Source organism: Colias croceus, chromosome 28, assembly GCF_905220415.1.
Source record: "Colias croceus chromosome 28, ilColCroc2.1".
In the NCBI taxonomy this organism is placed as follows: domain Eukaryota; kingdom Metazoa; phylum Arthropoda; class Insecta; order Lepidoptera; family Pieridae; genus Colias; species Colias croceus.
In genome coordinates, this window is record NC_059564.1 from 1,256,053 (window position 1) to 1,280,287 (window position 24,235).

The window sequence follows — 24,235 nt, forward strand, 5'->3', positions numbered from 1 at the left end:
AATGTATACCTGTCTCGCTCGCACGTGCTATCGTCTCAGAATTTCTCGTTTCACCGTTCACTCGCTAAACAGGTGCGTTTACAACGACAAAGTTCCATACACACATCCGTGATAACAGCTTTCACCCTTAAACTCAAAGATTTAAAGGTCACTTTCGAACAGCGAAGAAAGTACCGAGCGACTTTCTCGCTGTGAACGAAGCAAGTAATGTGTGTGTTTCTTATTTTACAACTTTTAAAGTTGGTCAGTAAGCTAGTAGGTTCCTGCCAGTGACATTGTACGCTCGTATTAAAAAAAAACCACCACAACGTGACATGTCGGAGTTATGCCGGCGTCATAGAATTAAAAAAGTAAAATATGCGCCTTGGTCACTTTGAGAATTGATAAAAAAAAATTGCATCTGTCAAAAATGACAGCGCGCGAGTGCTTGCCAAAGTTGAGTGATGTGAAAATGTTTTTTGTGTTTTTATTAATTGTCTTGGACTGTTTGTTTGTTGCCGGCCAGGAGTATGAGAGAGGTACTTTTTTATTTTTTTTTTCTGAAAAAAGTAGGTTAGTTGGTCCAATTACAACTCCTTTGAGGATGTATAAAATAGTAGTACGTAATATTTATCATGTGTTTGATTTTTTTTGAGTATGTATGAAATAGCAGAACCTGTGACTATAAAAACTAATGAATGATTTAATAGAAAAAAAAAAACTAGGACGAATGTAGAGACATTAAAAAAAACGAAAGTTACTTTTTTAATCTTCTTACGTTTCAATGTCCCAGATAGCTTACATTTTTGCACAGATAATACAAATTTCTAATCGGTACGATTTTATCGCGATATTAATTAACATCGTAAAATAGAGAGATATCGATTATCATTTAACGAACCGGATATCCGTTGCATGTGCGACTTTCATTGTCAAATACCCACAGTTAAAATATTTTATTGCCTTCGTGTTGATTATAGAGTCAATTACTCGCAATTTTTTATGTAAATATAGAGTTAAGTATAAAATAGTATTTATATATTATTTTTTATTAAAAAATAAAGATACAAATAAATTCTTTTCAAATATCTTTTATGTCATAATTACCAAATTATTTTATAAATTGAGACTTTTATTTGGCTCTTACTATGCTAAAAAAAATTTGAAGAAATTGCTTAAAAAATTAATATTTTATTTTAAGTATAATTAGACCACATTTGTACGATTTTGATAATCACTTTAATTTAAAACTTATATCATACGTCATAAACAAGTAATTTATGAACTAATGTACCATTTATCTTTTATCAAAATTAGACCAGCTCTTTAGGCGATACACGTACAGTGTAACTTTCGCATTTATAAGTATAGTTCAGATAACACCGGTTCAGAAAGCAGTATTTATTTAAAAACCGGTAAGAAAGCCTTTTCGTTTATATTCAGTTCATTCTTTATTTAAGCAAAGAAGTAAAGATGAATGGAGACCTACTGAAGTTTTTTTTTAAGTGATGAAAAATACTGACGAATATTTGAAAATAAAATGTTATGCTCTCTGTTAAAATAATCCTACTAATATTATAAATGCGAAAGTTTGTATGGATGTATGGATTACAATAAAATTTAGCACACATATAGAGGGTAACTTGGATTAACACATAGGATAGTTTTTATCCCGAAAATCCCACGGGAACGGGAACTATGCGGGTTTTCCTTGGCAAACGCGGGCCAAGCCGAAAATCTAGTAATTTATATTTTGACAGTATTTATGTAGGGTAAACAAATGCCATTCTAATCTGTATATGGATAGGTAACCGATTAGTATGATTGTCTTTACTCCATGCTTTTCACGAAATTTTGATATTTTTTGAACTTTAAAAATCTTGAAAGCGAAGATTTTTATTGGACATTTACCAAAAGATGTCTTTTTTTTGGCGAATAACCAAAACGAAAGATTAAAAATACGGGTAACACTTTACTTAAACACACACAAGCAGTAATATTTTAAAATGTCTAAAAATTTCACCTCTATATTAAATAAATAAAATATTATCGTAACGTTTCACGCGTTGATGTCTTTTGTAAGATAACGATATCACGACACGACTGCTATTGTAATTACTATAATATTACAGCTATTGTATAACTTTTTATGAATTCGAGTACTTAGAAAATATAGAGACTTTTAAAGTTAAGAAAACTATAGACCAGCTTTTAAAAAAAAAATCAGTGTAAAATATGTTCAATAAAATCATTTATAATTTAAAAAATGGAAACAACATAAAATACTGTAATTGTAATTTAATTATTTCTCTTAGATGCATCTTCTCTACTACTAGAAGTAATAGAGAAGATGCATGCATAGAGAAGATGAGTAGAACTCATAAAAGTTGACTCTCTTTATTACCTCCTCTCATGTCATACTAGCTGCACCCCGCGGCTTTACCCACGTAGCTTAATAAATAGCCTTAATAAATAGGCTATCTAACATCGAAAGAATTTTTCAAATTAGACCAGTGGTTTCATAGATTAGCGTGTTCAAACAAACTCTTCATTTTTACAATATTGATATAGATTCATTTTAACATATAACATATCTTCTTATCACATATTTTCATGAAAGGTCACTTCACTTAGTGCCCTATTCCAGTTGCCATGGTTACGAAGTATTGAACAAAACCGTTATGAAAAAACGAACCAGAATCTTTTGGAGTTTATTCGGTTAATTTGCTGGACATGATTCGTTCAGTGGCCTCGAAGTAGACTGTATTTATAGTTTATTTTCAAGATTTTATGTTGAGTTTGAGTTTGAGTTCAATAATGTAACGTAGGAGAGTTCGATTTTCATTATCATTAAAAATTAAATATAAATTTTGTATCGTTAATTTCGTTTTTTATTAGTGGCATTATATTCTCCTCTATCTCCCCGTGACCACGCTCGCTGTAAAGTGTTCGAAACGTCGGGAAAATAATATAATGAATAAATTGCGTTTAAATTCCGTTAAAAAGTCTTTAATTTCTAGTTTGTTATTTGTTGAAGATCAAAAATATAATTTTCTACTTTCCCGTACAGAAAATGGATACGTAATATCGAGAAACGATATTATGAAAACAAACGAGAGGTCGATACATGTTTGTAACTCTTTCACTTAAAAAAATATCCTCGAATAAGGATGAATAATTTAAGCACAGCGATAAATCCTTAAAACGACATTTCACAAATAAGTATTTTCAGGATAAATAATCGTATGTTACTGACTTATTTAAAAACGATTGCTCTGATTTTAATGAGATTTAGTACGACGGTAGAGCACCTAACAAATCTCTATAATTATATCGAACGTGCATACAAATATTCTTCATCAAATTTAAATTTAAATTCATTTTTCAATAACATACTAAACCTAAACTAAAATAGGTGTATACATACATAGCAAGCGACACTGATATCTTTACGAAGTTACCAAGTCACTTGTATTAAAGACTATTCCCCGTGGTTTCAGTCGAATTGCTCCGCTCCTGTTAGTCTTAGCGTGATGATATTTAGCCTATAGCCTTCCTCGATAAATGGGCTATCTAGCACCGAAAGAATTTTTCAAATCGGACCAGTAGTTCCTGAGTTTAGCGCGTTCAAACAAACAAACTCTTCAGCTTTATAATATTATTATAGATATTGTATTCACTATAAATGATGACCTCTTTTCGCGAATTAGTATGTTCACGTAACACTTTGCAACAAGAAAAACTTGTTAAACGACCCAGATTTATAAACCGTATAACCGTCTAGTGATAATATGACTTTAATTTCGGAAGTCTAGTGAAAACACTGCTTTATCACTAGGCTACTAGAGCAGACCACGGTATACAACTAGACAAATGTCTAGTTGTATACCGTGGTTTTACTTGAGATATTTGTATGAAAATATCGATTGTAGTTAATCTTTAGTTTAGCTCTTGGAACTCCTGCCAATGTGTTTGTTGGAAAATAATAATGCTTTTTTCATTATAATCATCATCATGTTTGTGTATAACTTTTTCTATGATAAATATGGCGTTTAAAATCCGTTAAAATCTTCTATTTCTAAATGCGTACTTGCGTGAAATCAAAACAAGAATATACTATATAACTAACTACAATAATTATATTCTTTTATAATATATTTTTGGTGCTAAATAAAGGTTTCTTGATGTTTTCATTTGTCATTTGCAGTAGATAAATACTATGTTAGTATTTTGATTTATCAATATAATTTAACTTTTTTCACTGAAGCGGAAGTCTATCAAGAATATAAACCAAGATCAATAGTATCAGGAATATAGTTCTTATTCTAAACGTCATAAAGGTGCAATTGTAATGATGATAAACGATGACTATTACAACAACTATTCAATGAAAGAAATATTCTGTCCGTCTCTGAATGGACATAGATAATAATAAGAGATAATATTGTCATTGTCAAATGTATTATTTAGTTTTTAAATTTTCATTTTTTTATGTTGTACTAGCTTACCAACCGCGGCTTCGCCCGCTTTGTTTAAAACCTAATAAATTATATACTAAAACCTTCCTCTTGAATTGCTCTATCTATTAAAAAAAACCGCATCAACATCCGTTGCGTAGTTTTAAAGATTTAAGCATACAAAGGGACATAGGGACAGAGAAAGCGACTTTGTTTTATACTATGTAGTGAAGTAGATTATTCCACTTCGTAGTAAGTATGTAGTTAGTAGATAATGTTTTGAGTAAATAAATAATTCTTGACATAGTTTCAAAGTTTATCTATGAAAATCAGATAAAATCAAATTTGAAACTATACAGAAAATATTTCTAAATAAGTATCTAACATTAAATCCACAACCATCAGGTCAAAGGACTTAAGCCTTCCGTGTGTACAAAAAACAAACAAACGAATTTTTACATAGGTACAATGTTATTTTAATTACCATGAAGGACAATAAATCTCAATTTCAAAGAAATCAGTAGGCGTAGTCTCGACCCTAATCGACATCGATATCGACCGAAATCGGTCGGTAACTAACGATTATCAGTAACCAATCAGTAACTATAGTATAGACCTAAAAAATTTAGTGTTCTTTTTCCCAGAAATTTAGCTTAGTTTTAGGGAATAGATAGTAAATTAAAATTAGTTATATTAATTTTCGCATTATTACAATTGCAATTGCATATAAAAAAAGCAAATTTTATTCACAAAAAAACATGGCAGTTAATTTAATTTTAATCAAATTCGATATTTTTTATATCAAACGTTTAATTAATGTTCTATTAATTACATATTCATGGAATCCAAAATTCCATGTATGGCAACCTCTTTATTTACTTTTTTGACATTTGACATCAATCATCAATCATGAAAATAATATTTCTATCAAAATAAATATAAATTGTGTGTTTTCAAGAGGATAATTTTTAATTATGTTCTTAAAAGTCCTATAAATCTATTGGATAACAAATATCCTAAGAAAATATCAATCTGCGTTATGTTTTTATATAGTTAAAGCTATTAGTTTTAGTTTAGTAATATTTTGTTATTTGTGAAGTGCAATAAAATTCTAATCAAAAGACTCCAAAAGCTCTACAATCTAAGACAAGATAGGGCTCCAAAAGCTCTCAATTCGAAGCCTTTTGAGAAATCTTTAAGACATCATAGAAACTGACGGAACTAAAACTAAGGACGGAACGGATAATTTGTATAACTTGTATTTTTAGCTTGTATTATTATATTATATTATGTGCATCATTGTATATTTTATTACAGTTAATAAGCAAAGGATGCAATGCAATTGATTTAGCGGTTCACGGTTAATATTATTTATGTGTTAAATATAAATATTTATCTATAAATTTTATATTTTACAGATGAACAAGTTACTAGAATTATTATGTTGGTGAGGGATGATGGTTTTGAGCCAAATTTTCAACTACGCTATTATAAACTGTTAAATTAAAATTTTCTAATAAATTTATTTCGTAATTGGATCGTTTTATTTTATTTGTATTCATCTGTATAATTTTATTATCCTAAGAAGTTCAAAAAGAAATTAATCGAATATGAATGCAATAATTTAGGCTGAATAAATGCAGACAGCAGTACACTATTTTAATATTTATTTAATATAATATAAGAGGCTTCTTAACATTTTCAATAAGATTTTGAAACCATCTTAAAAATAAAACATTATTTGCTTATTTTATTTTAATTGCAATAACATTAAATAAGAGAAAAAAATATTGCGTTAAATCATAATATAGCATCGGAAGTGTGAAATATCTTCTATTTATTATAAAATTATAATAATATATAATGTTTCCGATATTATCAACCGTATCTACAAATCCACACAAACCGTAAGGCCCTTCTCCCATTTCGATACTTCTAGAATACGATACTCGAGTAGAATACTAGTTAGATATTTGCTCGCTGCCCGATGCTCGCATATTAAGCGACTGAAAAATGACTAAATTCATCATTATTGTGCCTCGTTTTTGTAGACGGACGCTATGTCGAGCGATTCCAGTGACGATGTAAAAGTAGGAAGTACTGGATTCATCCATATATTGAAAGAAACATAAGTAAATTGTAGAGTTTTTATAGCCGCACGAGAACTACAACATGATGATAAGAATTTTTTTCTTTCTTCCGAAGAGATACGCGCGCAACGCGACGCAAAAACGACCACCTATACTAGTCGCGGACGTGTAGGATACCGGTAGCGTGATGGGAGAAGGGCCTTCGAGATCTTGTCGAGATCAAACGTCAGTATCATAACGATTGACAATGTCAAAGAATAATTTGTTTTGACAATATTCGAATGTGTTGCAAAGAAATGATTTTCCAAATCCATGAAATCCATATTTTATTTATTTTTCATATATCTACGGAATTGAAATAATGATGTTATTAATTTAGATAAAAATGCATTGCTACAAGGCTATTATTATATAAATATTTTGACGCATAAAGGAAAGTTTTGTGAAGAATAAAAATTATAAACAAATATGTATCCATTGTATGCTTCCATCAAATTGGGGAGAGGTATTAAGCGACATCATTTTCATTGCTGAAGACGGGTCTATAAATAAGTTATCGGTAATTACCGACTAATTTGTACAGACTACTGCAGGGGCAGAGCCCTTTAACGGGACCACAGAAAAGAAAGAGTAATGTGACGTCACACATGCTCGGCGGTATTGAGGCCAATGACCTTATTGTTAGAAAAATGATGTTTTAAAAATATGTACATATTATGTTACAAAGTAAAGTAAGAGTTTGTGTTTTTATCTGCGATAATCGTCATATTTGATTGATATTTGTTAACAATACCGTTACATTTATTCCTAAAAATATCCGTTATTAATTGTATTTTTTATTCTAATATAATATTTAAGCCAAAAACAAGGATTTATCTTATATATATTATAAAGGCGAAAGTTTGTATGGATGAATGGATCTATGGATGTTTGTTACTCTTTCACGTAAAAACTACTGAACCGATTACAATGAAATTTAGCACACATATAGAGGGTAACTTGGATTAACGAAAATCCCACGGGAACGGGAACTATGCGGGTTTTCCTTTGCAAACGCGGGCGAAGCCGCGGGCGGAAATCTAGTTTTTCATATAATTTCTTAGTATTTAGATATTTTTTTATCTTTCTAATAATAATAAATTATTAAATTTAACGTATAAACTTAATCACTTACTTAATACGTCGAAACAAACACCATATGCCATTAAATAGTTACTATATGTATATGCGAAAGTAACTCTGTCTGTTACTCAATCACGCCTAAACTACTGAACCAATTTGCATGAAATTTGGTATGGAGATATTTTGATACCCGAGAAAGGACATAGGCTACCTTTTATTGCGAAATATATACCACGGGCGAAGCCGGGGCGGACCACTAGTACTATATTATATACCATTAAACAATTTAATCTTGAAAAACACATTAAACCAAACATTTGAATCCGAAATTGAAACACAGACACATTCCGATGTGAAAGCAAACTTTAGGTCAACGAAAGTAAAACCGCTACAACAGTGGGTTAAACATTGTAATATTGAAACGTTACGTTTTGTTTGTCTGTCTGTGATAGCTATGTAACTGCTGGACCGAGTTTGATGTAATTATGTGTGTGGAGAAAAGTATGCATCTTGGTTAGGTTAGTTTAAGCGGGATACTCATGTACCTGTCACAGGGGCAATATTGCAACAATCTCGGTTGCACGGCGATTGGAGCAATTTCAGTTGTTCTCTAAATTGCCCCTGCTTGCCTATACACATCACAATTAAGGGCGCAATTCCAATATTGCCCCTGCTGCAGGTACGTGAATAGCCGGCTTAACTTGGATGTTTAAAAGTTGTAGAGGATTTTTAACGCGATTTATTTCTTGTTTTATTTATTCCGGTCTTTTTAATTATTTGTAGCGAGCGTGGAAATGTTACATAACACATACTCATGCCTTGAAAAATTTGAAACTTCAAAAATATTAAACTTGTGAAAAAACAAACAGAAAAATGCTAAAATTTCTATGTATATAGAGCGAAACTATTTTTATGGAAGTTTTCGAAGTACTATGAATGCATCTATAAAAAGAGATGTTTGCGTCCTTTTCTTATTTATAGGAAAGAAAGAGAAGTAAGATAATTGGAAAATCACTGACAGTTAGACCCAGTATCGCAAATAAGGTTTCATTTTCATTCGATTAATTAACAGAAATGTAACGGCATTAGAAAATAATAGAGCGTTTATAATTTATAGCCTTATGCCCGTGTTCGGCCGAGAAGAGTTATCTCAGTAATTTATAAAGTAGGTACGTTTTTGTTTATGAAAAACGGATGAGTCGATTTTGATTTATTTTTAGAATAACAAAAATTTAATTCAATATTTAATTAATAAAATTTATATTTACTAGCTTTCCGCCCGCGGCTTCGCCCTCGTTTTTAAAGAAAAATCCGCATAGTCGCCGTTCCCATGGGAATTCCGGGATAAAACCTATCCTATGTGTTAATCCAAGTTACCCTCTATATGTGTGCTAAATTTTATTGTAATCGGTTCAGTAGAATTTGCATGAAAGAGTAACAAAAACACACACACACACACACACATCCTCTCAAAATTCGTATTTATAATATTTTTTTTTTTTTATTTATTTATTTTATTAAAAACTTTATTATATTAGTAGGATAATACAAATACCTATGTTGACATTACAGATAGGAAAATATATATTATACTAGTGGTACGCCCCTGCTTCGCCCGTGGTACCTACATGTTTAAACTATCCTATCTCTCAAGTTGTATCGAACTGAATTTTATTATAATCGGTTGAGTGGTTTAGGAGTCCATTGAGGACAAACATTGTGACACGAGATTTATATATATATATTATTATTATTATATTATATTTATGATATGATGAAGATTTTTATAACACTGTATAGAAATGAAATTAAAAACCTAGGCTGGAAATAAACTCGTTGATTTTGAAAATAATAATACAAAACCATAGTAAAACAACTAGAGAAAGAATTTATATATTATTATATCTCTCTCCTTTAAAAGCTACCCCAAACTAATCATGCAACGACATATTATCATTTTTTTACATAAATATGAAAGACAAAGTAAGTTAATATGTTAAGAAAGTCGAATAGCAAATAATTGTCTGTTAGAAACATAAAATTGTTCATAAAATTCTTAATCAAACATAACACACTAATGAAAAAACTACAACGCTCTTGTTAAATTTCATAGCAAATATATAAAATTTTACGTTTTCTTAAATTTCTACACATTTATGAGAGTAAAAGAAAGTTTTTTATGTCTTAACGGATATAAAAGTGCTCTTGCAAATAGCGAGTATACATAAAAAATAAACTTAAAATAGTTTTAAAAATAAATCTTTTTAATAAATGTCTTAAACCTTAAAATAATCATTAATTTGTTAACCGACTTCAAAAAAAAGGAGGAGGTTATCAATTCGGGTGGTATGTTTTTTTTTATGTAGGTATGTACACCGATTACTCCGAGGTTTCTGAACCGATTTACGTGATTCTTTTTTTGTTCGATGCGGGATGGTGTCAAATTGGTCCCATAAAAATTTTATTCGGATAGGCCCAGTAGTTTTTATCTTATGAGCATTTTTGCCTGTATTTGTCAATGTTGCAAGTGCAAGTTTGAAGTCGTTTGTTTTTAACGCAGTTATCACTTGTTGATTCTTAATTTATCCAACATTTTAAGACAGCAGACTTAAAATCTGTGGCTACAAAAACAACGAATTTATTATTATATTGTAAGTAGGTAACTAATATTATGTTACTCACTTAAAGTAACATATTATGTATGAAAAACGATATGATTCATTATAAGTTTATATGGTAATCGATTTATGACAAAGCGTGTTTTCTTATTTGTTTTTCTTCATTCTTAGGCAATTTTTACCTCTGGCTTCGAAGGCAGGGTCGCTATCAACGAATCCAACCGCTCAATCTATATAGATTATAGGTAATAATTAATATATATATCTAATATATATTTCCTAATACAAATTGACATGCTCAGAACATATTAGTATAAGTGACATGTATTGAAACAGCGATATTATCAGCACAACATCGTTCAAAAGAAATTCGTATTCAATGGGTAATTTTCAATAAGTTGCCGTGAGATGTTCAAACGCATGCTTCTCTAGTACGCTCTATTTATTAATAGAAACGCTTCCGTATGTTCAACTTGTTATATAATTAGTATTACTTACTTACTTACTTAGCTGGATGTTCCTCACCATTGAATGTATTCAGAAATCATTTCTGACCGGCTTGGTTGGTAGTGGCCCTGCCTTCCAAGCCAGAGGTCGTGGGTTCGATTCCCACCCGGGGCAAATATTTGTGTGATGAACATAGATGTTTGCTCTGTGTCTGCGTGTTAATTATCTATATAAGTATTTATTTAAAAATTATATGTATGTATGTTTATCAGCCATCTGGTTTCCATAACACAAGCGAAAGCTTAGTATGGGATCAGATTGTGCTGTGTGTGAAAAATGTCCTGAAATATTTATTATTTATTTCTATATTAGAAAAATAGAAAATGGAAAGCTCTTAATTGCTACCACGTAAAACAATACAAATCTTAATATGTAACGCACAGAACAGAATAAAAATCGCAATGGTGGCAAAAAGGACTCCCCGTCAGCAAAGCAGCAACCATTAATTAAAATGTCTTGCTGCACTGATTTTCAGAGGAGACCAATGACAATAACAAATGGTTTAAACGTACATGAGAAATCGTCGAAATCATGAAAAATGTTCGATTTACAATATTCAGTAGAGATCTTAATACTTGTAGGATATTTTGGGTTGCCTGGTAGAGATCGCTGTCAGCGATAAAGTGTATATTGTTTACATGTGCACAATAACAATAATCTTATTTTTATTTTAAAATTTTATGTAATTTGGTTATGTTTATAGGTATATGAAATATGAAAACTCACATAATTAATTTTTAACGATAAGTAAGCATTTTCTTATATTTTCTTATTTTTAATAGAAAATAGAAAGCTCCTTATTTGCCACCATGTAAAAAAATACAAATCTTAATAATATAACACACAGAACAGAATAAAAATAGCAATGGTGGTAAAAAGGACTCCCCGTCAGCAAAGCAGCAACCATTAATTAAAATAAAAACCATTAATTAAATTAACTTTAAACTATAGCATTAACTTTAACTTTGGCATATTACGATAATATAATATGATTTTACATATGTATTTTGTAAAATTAAATTGTAAAACTGACATGATTAAAAAGAGCAATTATGGAGTTTCTTGCCGGTTCTTCTCCGTAGATACTGTTTTCCGAATCGGTGGTAAATGTTTAAAATATGTAATGACGTTTCAAAAGTGCTTCTAAAAGAAGTCTAATTGAATAAGTAAATGTTTGATTTTGAAAAAAAACTATAACAAAAGTAAAAGTAAAATAATCAGACTAGGTATCTAATTTCAATTAGCCTTTCGGAAAGCATTGTTATTTTATTCGGTACAGATAAACATCGTAATAAAAACTAGTTTAATTATTTCCCACGGTAAATATATACTATTAATTATTTTTAATCTTGTAAAGTTTGGGTCAAGTTTTATTTCCTTACTAGCTTCCGCCCGCAGCTTCGCCCACGTGGTGTTTTATCGCAATAAAAGGCAAAATAGAGGAAGGATGGTCTCTACCAAGTAAAAAAAATACTGAAGTTCGTTTAAAAATAGTACCACAGTTTTCGCGTAACAGACTAACATACTTTCACAATTACTCACGTATTAATCTATTATATTTTCTAGGTCATGGATGTGAGAATTATCACAACTCAAACAATAACTGTGTTGTTTTTTAATAATGCTTTCCTTTGTTTTGTTGAGTTTCATTAGGCTAAGTAGTGTTGTCTCTTTCTTTGTTGGGTTTAATACGGAAAGAGTGAAAGAGATGATTGGATTTTTTTAATGTTGTAATAGGGGTAGTTATTATAATATAGGCTTAAATATAATACAAAATGCAATTCATTTGTAACCCGAAAAGCAAAGTCTTAAAGAAACAATGTCTGTTTTATATACAGGGTTACTTGTAAAACACCAGCAACCTCGCAGGACAAGATAGCTAACATCATAAGTGTTCAACATTTGTTCTACGACTTTTGGCATAACGCAATAAATAATTTTTAAATGATTTTTTAAGCTTTTATTGTACTCTCCTAACATTTGTAAGTCTATGTTCTATTCATTATCGAAAGGACGACGCGACGCCCCCTTCCCCCTCTCGTTCGCTTCTTGTTTACGTAATTTTTGTGATGCGCGTAGAGTTTATAATATTCAGATGGAAAATGAAATGAATATTTATTTTTGTATGAAAATAAAATCTAACAAATTATCAAAAGTCGTAGAACAAATGTTGTTACTTATGATGTTAGCTATCTTGTCCTGCGAGGTTGCTGGTGTTTTACAAGTAACCCTGTATATGTACTATTAAAATATGGATATATAATATTATATTATATAGATAATATATATTAAGTATATTAAATATGAATATATTTTATTAAATAGAAAATCACGAAAATAAGTAATAATGCGTAATTTTATAAAAACGAACAACTCTATACTTGACTATTAAATACTAGTTTTCTGCCCGCGGCTTTACCCGCGTCGCCAAATCCCGCATAGATTTCTGGTATAAAATCTATCCTATGTCCATGTTTGTGTATTTATCTAGCTGACCAAATTTCATCCAAATCGGTTCAGTGTTTGAAGCGTGTGGAAGCGACAGACAGATACTTTCGCATTTATATTTTATAATATTTATACAGTTAGGATTTGTTCTTACAGTTTCTTATATAACTTTTTATCCAAACTTTTCTTTTCATCAGTCAGTTAACTCAATTTTGCATAGACAATAATGTGTTACGTGACGTCACATGCGTTTTGGAGAAAGTGATTTGTAACGATTCGTGTCGCTTGTTGCGTGACACTTGCATGCAAGCTCTGGGTCCAAGTCTGTGTCAATGAACTTGATTTTTGGAACTTTTTGGGAGAACCTTATTAAAATTTAAATGATTTTTAAGCAAGTAAATTAATATTTAGTTTTATGGCATTCAAATGAAAGTTAATTCATTAAATATATTTTTATTAAACTTTAAATCTAATCTTTTCTATTTTAATAATTAATTCATGTAACTTTTACTAGTGTTTATAAAAAGTCTTTCTTTAGCCGACTTAGTAGAAATAAAGATCTCAGTTTGCATGATTAATTTTTTATGTTTGTACTTTGTGACCTCATAACTTTTTATATGGTAAACCAACTTTGATGTTTCGTTTTTAATTGATAGAGCTACCTACTGCTCATTTTACAATCCTAGTTATTTCATATCATCTAATCTGATGCCGACTCTGATAAATAGTTTTGTGTAAGCTTTAAAGTTAGATTTTAATATTAACTAGCTGCGCCCCGCGGTTTCACCCGCGTGGTTCTGCTTCTGTAGGTCTTAGCGTGATTATTTATAGCCTTCCTCGATAAATGGACTATTTAACACCGTAATATTTTTTTAAATCGGACCAGTAGTTCCTGAGATTAGCGCGTTCAAACAAACAAACAAACTCTTCAGCTTTATAATATTAATAATATTAAGTAAAGATAATTAACCACTGCACTAGTCTTTTCATCTAAAATTAAGATTCCAGACGAATGACACATCAATCTCCTACTACTAAACTACTTTCTCCCAACTTCAAGGATGTGCCACAGATAACAAATTATCATAAAAACATCGTTTGTAGGAATGTCGCGTTTTTGAGTGACCAGTCCCCCTAGCCAAGTGGCTTTCTGTTAGCGTAGCGTTCAATAGAATAGACTACGAATGTATGAGATATGTAGAATAGACTACGAATGTAGATACGTTTATCTACAGCTTACGTCAATCTCATACATTCGTAGATAAACGTATCTACAGCTTACGTCAATCTCATACATTCGTAGTCTATTCTATTGAACGCTACGCTAACAGAAAGCCACTTGGCTAGGGGGGCAGGTGATGGTTTATCTGTGCCAAGGTGAGAGTGTCATAGATAACAAAATGCATAAAACATCTGTTGTTTTTGGGAACTTTTTAATAAAAATGATTAGGTTACGTTAATAATTCGTGGATAGATCATTCATTATTTTGACCTGTGTAATTATGTCAATAATTTTTTTAAGCTATTGCATAGCTTCTATCGCGGGCCTTGAGCGCGGGGACCGAATCCAGAAATTCCGTAACGAAAAAACCTTACGCTCCCCACTCCGACGGGCTCGGAGGTGTGGCTTGAAGGCATGATATGCAATAGCTTTACCGCGGCAGTCCCCGAGTGCCAGACGTATTTTTATTTATTTATTTAGATACAGTATGTTTCTCATCTACAATGTTATGCTGATTATTATCATAAAATATAAATATAATATAGTTTTTTATAATAGATAATAATATGTAACAAAGTGCCTTGCATAAGACACTTTTTATGTAAAATCTAATAATGAAAATAAAAATTAAAAAGACTTCTATTATGCTTAGTTTTTTTTTTATTATTAGATATTAATTTACTCTATTGATTTTTTTAACGATTTTCTTTTAGTTTCTACGACGTTCGTGTAGAATTTAAACAATATAGAGTCACTAGAGATCTATGCTGTTTAAAATATCTATATCCAATATTATGGTTATATTTTGCGAACATAACGAATTTTTAAGAAACATTCTATGATTATGACAAACTATCTGCCCCTGCAGACATTGTTCTTTTGTTTCGTTGTTCTGCCCTATTGCCCCTTGTCATGTTTTACCTCCATAAGAACTTTCCTTGTGCCTTAAGTAACATTTAAAAAAAATACTCGAAACAGTCGAGTTTCAAGCTTATAAATAGCAACACATTTGGCGATTCATCTACACTAATATTATAAAGAGGAAAACTTTGTTTGTTTGTTTGATTGTAATGAATAGGCTCATAAACTACTGGACCGATTTTAACAATTCTTTCACCATTCGAAAGCTACATTATCCACGAATAAAATGGGATAGGTTTTATCCCGGAAATTCCACGGGAACGGGAACTATGCGAGTTTTTCTTTGAAACCGCGGGCGGAGCCGCCGGCGGAAAGCTAGTTTTGAGATAAATAGATTGACATAATATCTACATTATCCTCAAGCAAATATATCATAGCATATCTAGAATGCTTAACAGCTAACTCTCATTTAACCAACTTCACAAACAGTAGATAATGGTTTTCGCTAGTCTCAGGTCACGGCCAGGATACAAACTACGTTGACTGCATAAACTTAGTAATGTACTTTCATTTTAAATAAGGACAGTGAAAGGACGTTTTAAATTCTTTAACGTTTGAATTTCCTTGTTTTTGATATGCGAATTTTGTGAATTAAATCTATGTTTATAAAAGAAAGTTGAGATAGAGCTCTGTTTTCTTATGAAGAGCTGAATGGATTTAAATTCTTTTTAGTTGCATTTATTTCTGTTTGAAATAATAATCGCACATAAAAATGTCTGCCAAAGTTTGGAAAAATAGTATTTTATGCAGAGTTCTGAGTTAGGTATATATTAATACTAGCTTCCGCCCGCGGCTTCGCCCGCGTGGTGTTTTGATAAAAGGTAGCCTATGTTCTTTCTCAGGGTCTAAAGATTGTCTGTGCCAAATTTCATCAAAATCGGTTGAGAGGTTTAAGCGGGAAAGCGTAACAGACAGACAGACAGACAGAGTTACTTTTGCATTTATGATTAACATACTGGAACTCGCAGCAAAAATATAGATTGCTCATTATTTAAGATGGAATAGCATGTACCTAACTGCTTAATTAATGTGATTACACAATACATGCAAAATTGAACTTGAACTACTGACTACATCTACATACACTACTTTTTACAAAAAACATTTTATTTTTGCAATTAATATTTACTTTTAATATTACTAACAAAAATGGAAAATAAAAAGAGCGTGTGTGGAGAGCACACGTGTCAGAAGTGAAACTTCTTTGGCAGGATTCAAAGACACAAAAATTGTCGCCTTACTCCGTGACGTGACGGTATTGCCATGAAAACAGAAATTTTACTCTTTTCTATATAGATATCATTTAATAACATGCATAACTTATTCTCTCTTCAACTTTATATTCTTATAGATATGTTTATTCATAACTAGCAGTCCGCCCCAGCTTCGCCCGTGGTACATATTTACGTTTTCTCTACATAAGAACCATCCTCGTACTTCAAGGAATATAATAAAAAAAGAATTAACGAAATCGGTTCAGCCGTTCTCAAGTTATGCGCTTACATTTTGGGATTCATTTTTATATTATAGACTAGTGGTCCGCCCCGGCTTCGCCCGTGGTACCTACATGTTTAAACTATCCTATCTCTCAAGTTGGATCGAACTGCACATGGTGTGCGAATTTTATTATAATCGGTTGAGTGGTTTAGGAGTCCATTGAGGACAAACATTGTGACACGAGATTTATATATATTAAGATGAAAGTGTAACTAGGCAAATCTAATTATATGCTATTGACATCGTATTTATAATTAAATTACTTTCGCTAATCGCCTCTGGGATTATAATAATTCCATTCGATTTCTTTACTATAATACTCTAGAGTCTAGGGTCTACGTAATAATTTTCTCTTTTTTACTAGCTGTGCCCCGCGGTTTCACTCACATCATACATATTGATGTATAGCCTATATTCTTCCTGTTTGAATACTTTGGTATCCTAGATATTGAACTCAAATACTCCTACTAATATTATAAATGCGAAAGTTTGTGAGGATGTGTGTGTGTTTGTTACTCTTTCACGCAAATACCACTGAACCGATTACGATGAAATTTAGCACACATATAGAGGGTGTCTTGGATTAACATATAGGATAGGTGGATAGGTTTTATACCGGAAATCCCAGGGGAACGGGAACTATGCGGGTTTTCCTTTGAAAACGCGGGCGAAGCCGCGGGCGGAAATCTAGTCTTTCATGAAAAGCCATTTACAATTACGTACGCTCATTGTAGGTATATTTTAATACGAAACATTTTGTAGATTCATAGACATAATGTGTATTTTTACATTTCATTTTAATAATCCATACTAATATTATAAATGCGAAAGTAACTCTGTCTGTCTGTCTGTTACTCGATCACGCCTTAACTACTGAACCAATTTGCATGAAATTTGGTATAGAGATATTTTGATAGCCGAGAAAGGACATAGGCTACTTTTTACCCCGGGACATAGGATAGGTTTTATCCCGGAAATCCCACGGGAACAGGAACTATGCGGGTTTTTTCTTTGACTGTGCGGGCGAAGCCGCGGGTAGAAAGCTAGTAAATTATAAATGAAAATGTTATAAATAAATCCATACTAATATTATAAATGCGAAAGTAACTGTCTGTCTGTTACGCAATCACGCCTAAACTACTGGACCAATTTTCATGATATTTGGTATGGAGATATTTTGTCTCCCGAGAAAGGACATAGGCTACCTTTTATTGCTACATATGTACCACGGTCGAAGCCGGGGCGGACCGCTAGTTAATTATAAACGAAAATGTTACAAATTTTAAATCTTTTCTATAAACTATAAAACAAATATCATAACCAAATATCGTGATACAATTCCCCAGAGATAGAAATTTAACAAAATGTCTATAGTTAAAATCCCTAGAGAGAGTACTAAACGTAAACAAATTTCTTATGTATAACTCCCTAGAGGCAGTAACGTAACACAATTTCAATAGTATAACCCTCTAGGGACAATACTATAATAGCCTGCTCCATGGCTTACGGACGAATTAAGAGTCCTTTTACATAAAAAGAATAAGTCTAAAACGCAATATAAGATGAAGCCGTCAGATGTCAACCGAGAGAAATATAAAATCATCCGAAATAAATGCAACACAGCTTGCAGAGATGCACAGAGGCGTCATATACATACCTCCATTGAAAACGGCGATCCAGCCAAGGTATGGAAGTTTCTGAAAACATTGGGAGTTGGGAGTAAGGATAGTAGCTGTCTCTCAAAGGACATAAACCTCGAATCATTAAATCAGCACTTTACTTCAGCCTCTTTTTCCCTTAATAATAACATCAAAACTAAAACTTTAAGCTACTTATCTTCTTTGCCCCCTTCTAACTTTCCATCATTTCATTTTAAATCCTTCTCTGTTAGTGAAGTTGAGAAAATCATCTTGTCTATTACCTCAAATTCTGTTGGTGTGGATGGCATTAGTCGTAATATGATCGTTCCAATCCTTGACATTGTCACTCCTATCATAACCCACATCCTGAATGCCTCTATCACATCCAGTGTTTTTCCTAAAATGTGGAAGAAGGCTAATGTTATTCCAATCCCTAAAACTAATTCTCCCAAATCATTATCTGACTATAGGCCTATATCCATCTTACCCTTCCTGTCCAAAATCCTAGAGCGTCTTATACAACAACAACTCAGTTCCTTCCTTAATAAAAATTCCCTTCTTAATCCTTTCCAATCTGGTTTCCGCCCCGGTCATAGTACGACTACTGCCCTCCTTAAAATCACGGATGACATACGTTGGGGTATGGACAATAAGATGCTCACAGTTCTTGTACTTTTAGACTTTAGCAACGCTTTTAACACCGTGGATTTTGATTTATTATTGGCCATGCTTCGATCAATCAACTTATCTCCCAATGTCCTAGAATGGTTCCAGAGCTACTTGGCTGGTCGTCAGCAACGCGTTCTTGTTGACAATTCCTTCTCAACGTGGCGCAATGTTACTGCTGGCGTGCCGCAGGGAGGTGTGCTTTCTCCTTTACTGTTCGCTATGTTTATCAACTTTTTAACTCCCCATCTGACTTCCTTATATCATCTTTATGCAGATGACCTCCAAATATACGCACAGTCGTCTTTAGATGAACTTAATTCTGCAATTAATAGCATTAACGATAACCTAAACAAGGTGTTCGACTGGACTGTGTGCTATGGCCTCAAGCTTAACCCTCTAAAATCACAAGCTATTATCATTGGAAGCCAGAGTCTTGTGGCTAGAATAAACTGGACTACTTTACCACCTATAATTATCAATAACGTTATCGTGCCTTATAGTAGATCCGTTATGAACTTGGGTTTATATATGGATGAAACACTGTCTTGGTCTGTACACCTTAAAAATATCAGTAGAAAAATATTTTATACAGCGTCTAAGTAGTTTAAGAAGGTTGCGCAATTTCTTACCTATTCCCACCAAAATTATGCTTGCTCAGGCCCTGATGCTACCAACACTAGATTATGCCGACGTTTGCTTCTCAAACCTTACTCAGGAGCAACTTAATAAACTCGAACGCTTACAGAACCTTGCGGTGCGCTTCGTTTTTGGGTTAAGGAAATTTGATCATGTCACAGCCTTCCGGAAGCAGCTTCAGTGGTTACCCATACGCCTTCGTCGTAACGCTCATGTCCTCTCTCTCCTTTTCTCCATCCTATTTGATCCCCGTATCCCGTGCTACTTAAAAGATAATTTTGAATTTTTATCTGCCAGGAGTTTGAACCTACGATCTAATGATAACCTAATGCTACGTATTCCAGTGCACCATACTAATTTCTACAACGCCTCTTTCACCGTAAAAGCCGTTCAACTCTGGAATGACTGGTAAGTCATTCCAGAGTTGAACGGCATTAGGAAAGCACAAACGCTACACTCTTTTAAAAATATGGTTAAGTGTCACTATTTGCAAACCTGTTAATTATTTTTATTATTAATTATTGTCATATTTTTTTTTCTTGCTTGTTTTTTTTACTGTTTATTTTCATGTGTTTTTTTTTCCCTTTTGGTTTATTTCTCTTGTTTTTTTTTTAGAATTTTTTTTTTAATCATAATTTTGTTGTTGTCTTTTATTTTATTATGTGATGTCCTTTTTTTATTTCTATTGTGTACATAATCTACCTTAATTTTCTTTTTTTTTTTTCCAATACATTGGTTGCTCGGGTTGCTTGGAAGAAATTGCTTGAAGCAATAAAGCCGCCCTTTGCATCAAATGTCCTGTCTGTGTGTGTGAAATTTGTATTTGTTTTGTATGCAATAAAGATTATAAATAAATAAATAAATAATAGAAAATCTATATATTTTTCACTATCTAGGGAAAGTTACGTTATGTGTAGTGTAACTTCCTAGACTAACTTTCTTTAGTAAAACTCTTTAAAGTCAGTTATTCCTTGAGGAAGTGACGTAAAATAAGCCTTTTATATTTTATAAATAGCTGTGCTTCGCGGTTTCACCCTCGTGGCTCCGCTCAAATCGGACCAGTACTTAGTTATTGAGATTAGCGCGTTCAAACAAACAAAAAAACTCTTCAGCTCTATAATATTAGTATCCATATAGATTTATATCATCGATGCGAACAGTTTACTGAGAGCGTTATTACGGGCTGACTGAGTTGTTACAATGTATAAGGTATTGAAAGAACTTTAACTGAATTAATAGTTTTTAATCAAGCCAAAAGGAATGTCGCGTCACACTACAATCTTCCCGCGGATCGACTGACATCTGCCAGCATTAGGGAGCACTAGTGATGTACGTTCTTGATTTCATCTAACAAATGATACGATTTAATTTCTATATTTTTGTAAATTACAAGAACTTACTATTACATAAATGGTTAATCAAAGATAACATGGAGAAAACACGCGAATGCAAACCCGGAATCGATATATTTATAACAATTTTCCACATAACTTGATCACGATTCACTCTCTCTATAACGAATTAGATTTCTAGTTATTTCGCAAACGTAATCCAATTTTATGGCGTAAAACTTTTTCTTTAATAAGCGTTTTAGCGGTTTTGGATCTTTTATTTTACTTTGAGAATAAGATGTGTGTAATTTTAAAACGTTTACTTTTGATTGATATACATTAATATTTTGAATACGTAAACATTAAAATGAATAATAATCGTGTACTTACATGATATTTAAATACTTAACTGTATGAAATAACAGCTTTTAAAATTACCCATGGACCCTCATAACAATTTTAAAACAAGTTCTTCGACATTGTTAAATTGCCTTATTATAGCGAATTTTAACGTTTTGTGAAAAAAATAAAAGCTTAATCGAAGTACCAATAGATTGACTTTTCTTTCTCTTTGTTCTATATTTTTTTTAATTATTTCTAAATTTCCTCTAATACGAAATAATGACATATTTTTTTTATTATTTCAGATGCAAGAAAACTGTTCGGCGGCTACCGGATAACACCATCATACTGCAAGGCGAGCAGAGCAGCGAAATACAACAGAGGAAACACGATATGTATGTTCAATCACGAATGCGCAAAACGGGGCGGCGAAGTAGTCGGATCGTGCATGGATGGCTTCTTATTCGGAGCGTGCTGCCAACTGAAATCCGACAGCCAATCTCACATACCAAAAGGCCCAGGGGTAGTCATGACAAGCTACTTGGATTATCCAGATGCTGAGTCAGAAACTGATGATTACGATGGTGAGCAACTTAGCGCGTGGCATGACAGCTTCAAACCCGTAGTAACGCCAGGCTACAGACCCACAGTCGCTACATCAACCATGAAAGCCGAACAGGACTTGAGCACAGAAACACAGATGATATCGGAAGGCTTCAATCAAATAACTAACTCTTTATTAAGCACACCGCCGAAAGATAACTATATTTATATTAAACCGAAGCCTGATAACGTGTATTCGCATAGTACAATTAATCATGGTGGTGCTGATACTATCTTGTTACATACAAATGGAAGCGCAGTAGAGGATATAGCAAGACCGTCAGATTTTAATATACAAATATCGTCTATGCAAACAAAATCAACACCTTCACCAATATCAACGTCACCATCTACATCCTCTATAGCTGCATCGACGCATCGTCCACTTTTCAAACCGAAACCAAATAAGAATGGCTCTAGCACAGAAAACTACGTAATGGTATCCACTGTTACCAAAGAAACAGAAAACTCACAAGAATTGTCGTCATTCGATAGTATAATTCAAATGTTAAACGGAAGCACACCAAGTATGAAAGATGATGTTAGTTCACCTTCATCATTAGATGTTATGGAGACGAAATCATCTCCAATACCTACAACAGCGTTACCTATTTCATACAGTAGTGGTTATCCCGATTACTATTTATCTACTGGCCACTACGTAACATTAAAACCAAATTTCAATGCAAGCAAAAAACCCATCTCCGGTACCTCCAAGAAACCATATACAAAGAAACCTTCGTATACAACTCCGAATAGTATTTCTCAAGACGAGAAACTATCTAGCAATTCTAAACCTAGTCAATCAACTAGTCAAGCAATCGAAGCTTTTAACAACTATCCCACAGATCCAAGTGAGTTTGGACAAACTGTTACTACCTTTAGCTATGTTAGTTCAACAACAACTAAGCGCACTACGACGTCTAGAAAACCACCGTCGACTAGCTACGTCACTGGATCCAATCCTCTAAGACGACCAGTCACACCACCTACAAACAATGATTACAATCCATCAGATACCTTCTCTAGTGTAACACCAACAGTAATAGTACTCAATAGCTTACAAACAGAAAAGCCAACCACAACGTCAGAAGAAACACAATTCGTTGAAATATCACAAGAACCGTTTAAGAAACCAGTCAGCCAAATCACAGTTAATAATCATATAGAATCAACGAACAATATATACATGGGAAAACCTCCGAGTTTCGAAAGACCATCATCACCCACTGTTGTTATAACACCGAAGCCATCTCCAACTACAACCCCATATCCAGTGCGAACCAGTTCAAAACCAAGTCCTTCCACTGCTAATTATGAATTCTACGCTGAAACTACAACCTACAAACAAGAATTACAAACATCACCCGATGATTTAATAAACTTCCCACCAGTTAGGAACCCAATGCTAAACGCAACAGGTTCAAATCCATCTGTTTTCAACACATCAATATCTATGGCTGATAATGATTTAGACATCCTACATGACGTAGATTTCACGACACCCTCTTGGCAAGAAGACGAGAAATTAAACGAGAAAATGAATTTATTCGTGAACAAAATCGTTGGAAGTCTTCAAGGTACCTTCCAAGAGCTACACGATATTGTAATTTTGGATAAGAAGCCGAATATAACTAAAACCACGCCGAAACCGCCAAGACGTACTGTTCCTACACGAAGAACAACAACTACTACTACAACAAAGAAGCCGATTAGGTTAACAACTACTAGAAAACCGCCAAGAACAACTAAAAAACCGGTAAAATTGACTACGTTGGCTAGACGGCCAACTACCACATCGCCTCCACCGACCACTACCACCACTCCTATAACAACAACAAAAAAAGCGGTACGTTAATATCTTTTCGAGTTAATAGAATAAAAATAGGTAATATTTTGAAAAAATTACAATCTCACCAATATACAGGGTGTAATCGTTAAGTGTGCACAGGCGATTATTCCGTAATTGCGCAGGCGCTGCGGGAGGGATTCTCCTGCACCTTACAGATAACAAAAAACTTTAAACTGATATCGAAAGTACTTAACCTAATGAGTAAAATGGCCGTTATAAATTTTTAAAAATAAACGGGAAATATCAAAAAAAATATCTTAAAACCCTCCCATACATTTAGTATGAGATATGAATATCCCAT

General features: G+C 32.7%; 1 protein-coding gene across 1 annotated transcript in view; it reads left to right on the forward strand.

The window, feature by feature from the left end:
• Positions 1-234: 234 nt before the first annotated feature.
• LOC123704100 (serine protease filzig) overlaps positions 235-24,235 on the forward strand; it is a 28,280-nt gene continuing 4,279 nt past the window's right edge. The window contains exons 1-2 of the mRNA XM_045652368.1: positions 235-518; positions 21,785-23,931. Of these exons, the coding sequence (XP_045508324.1) occupies positions 410-518; positions 21,785-23,931 (2,256 nt within the window). The 5' untranslated portion in view covers positions 235-409. The remainder of the gene's footprint in view (positions 519-21,784; positions 23,932-24,235) is intronic.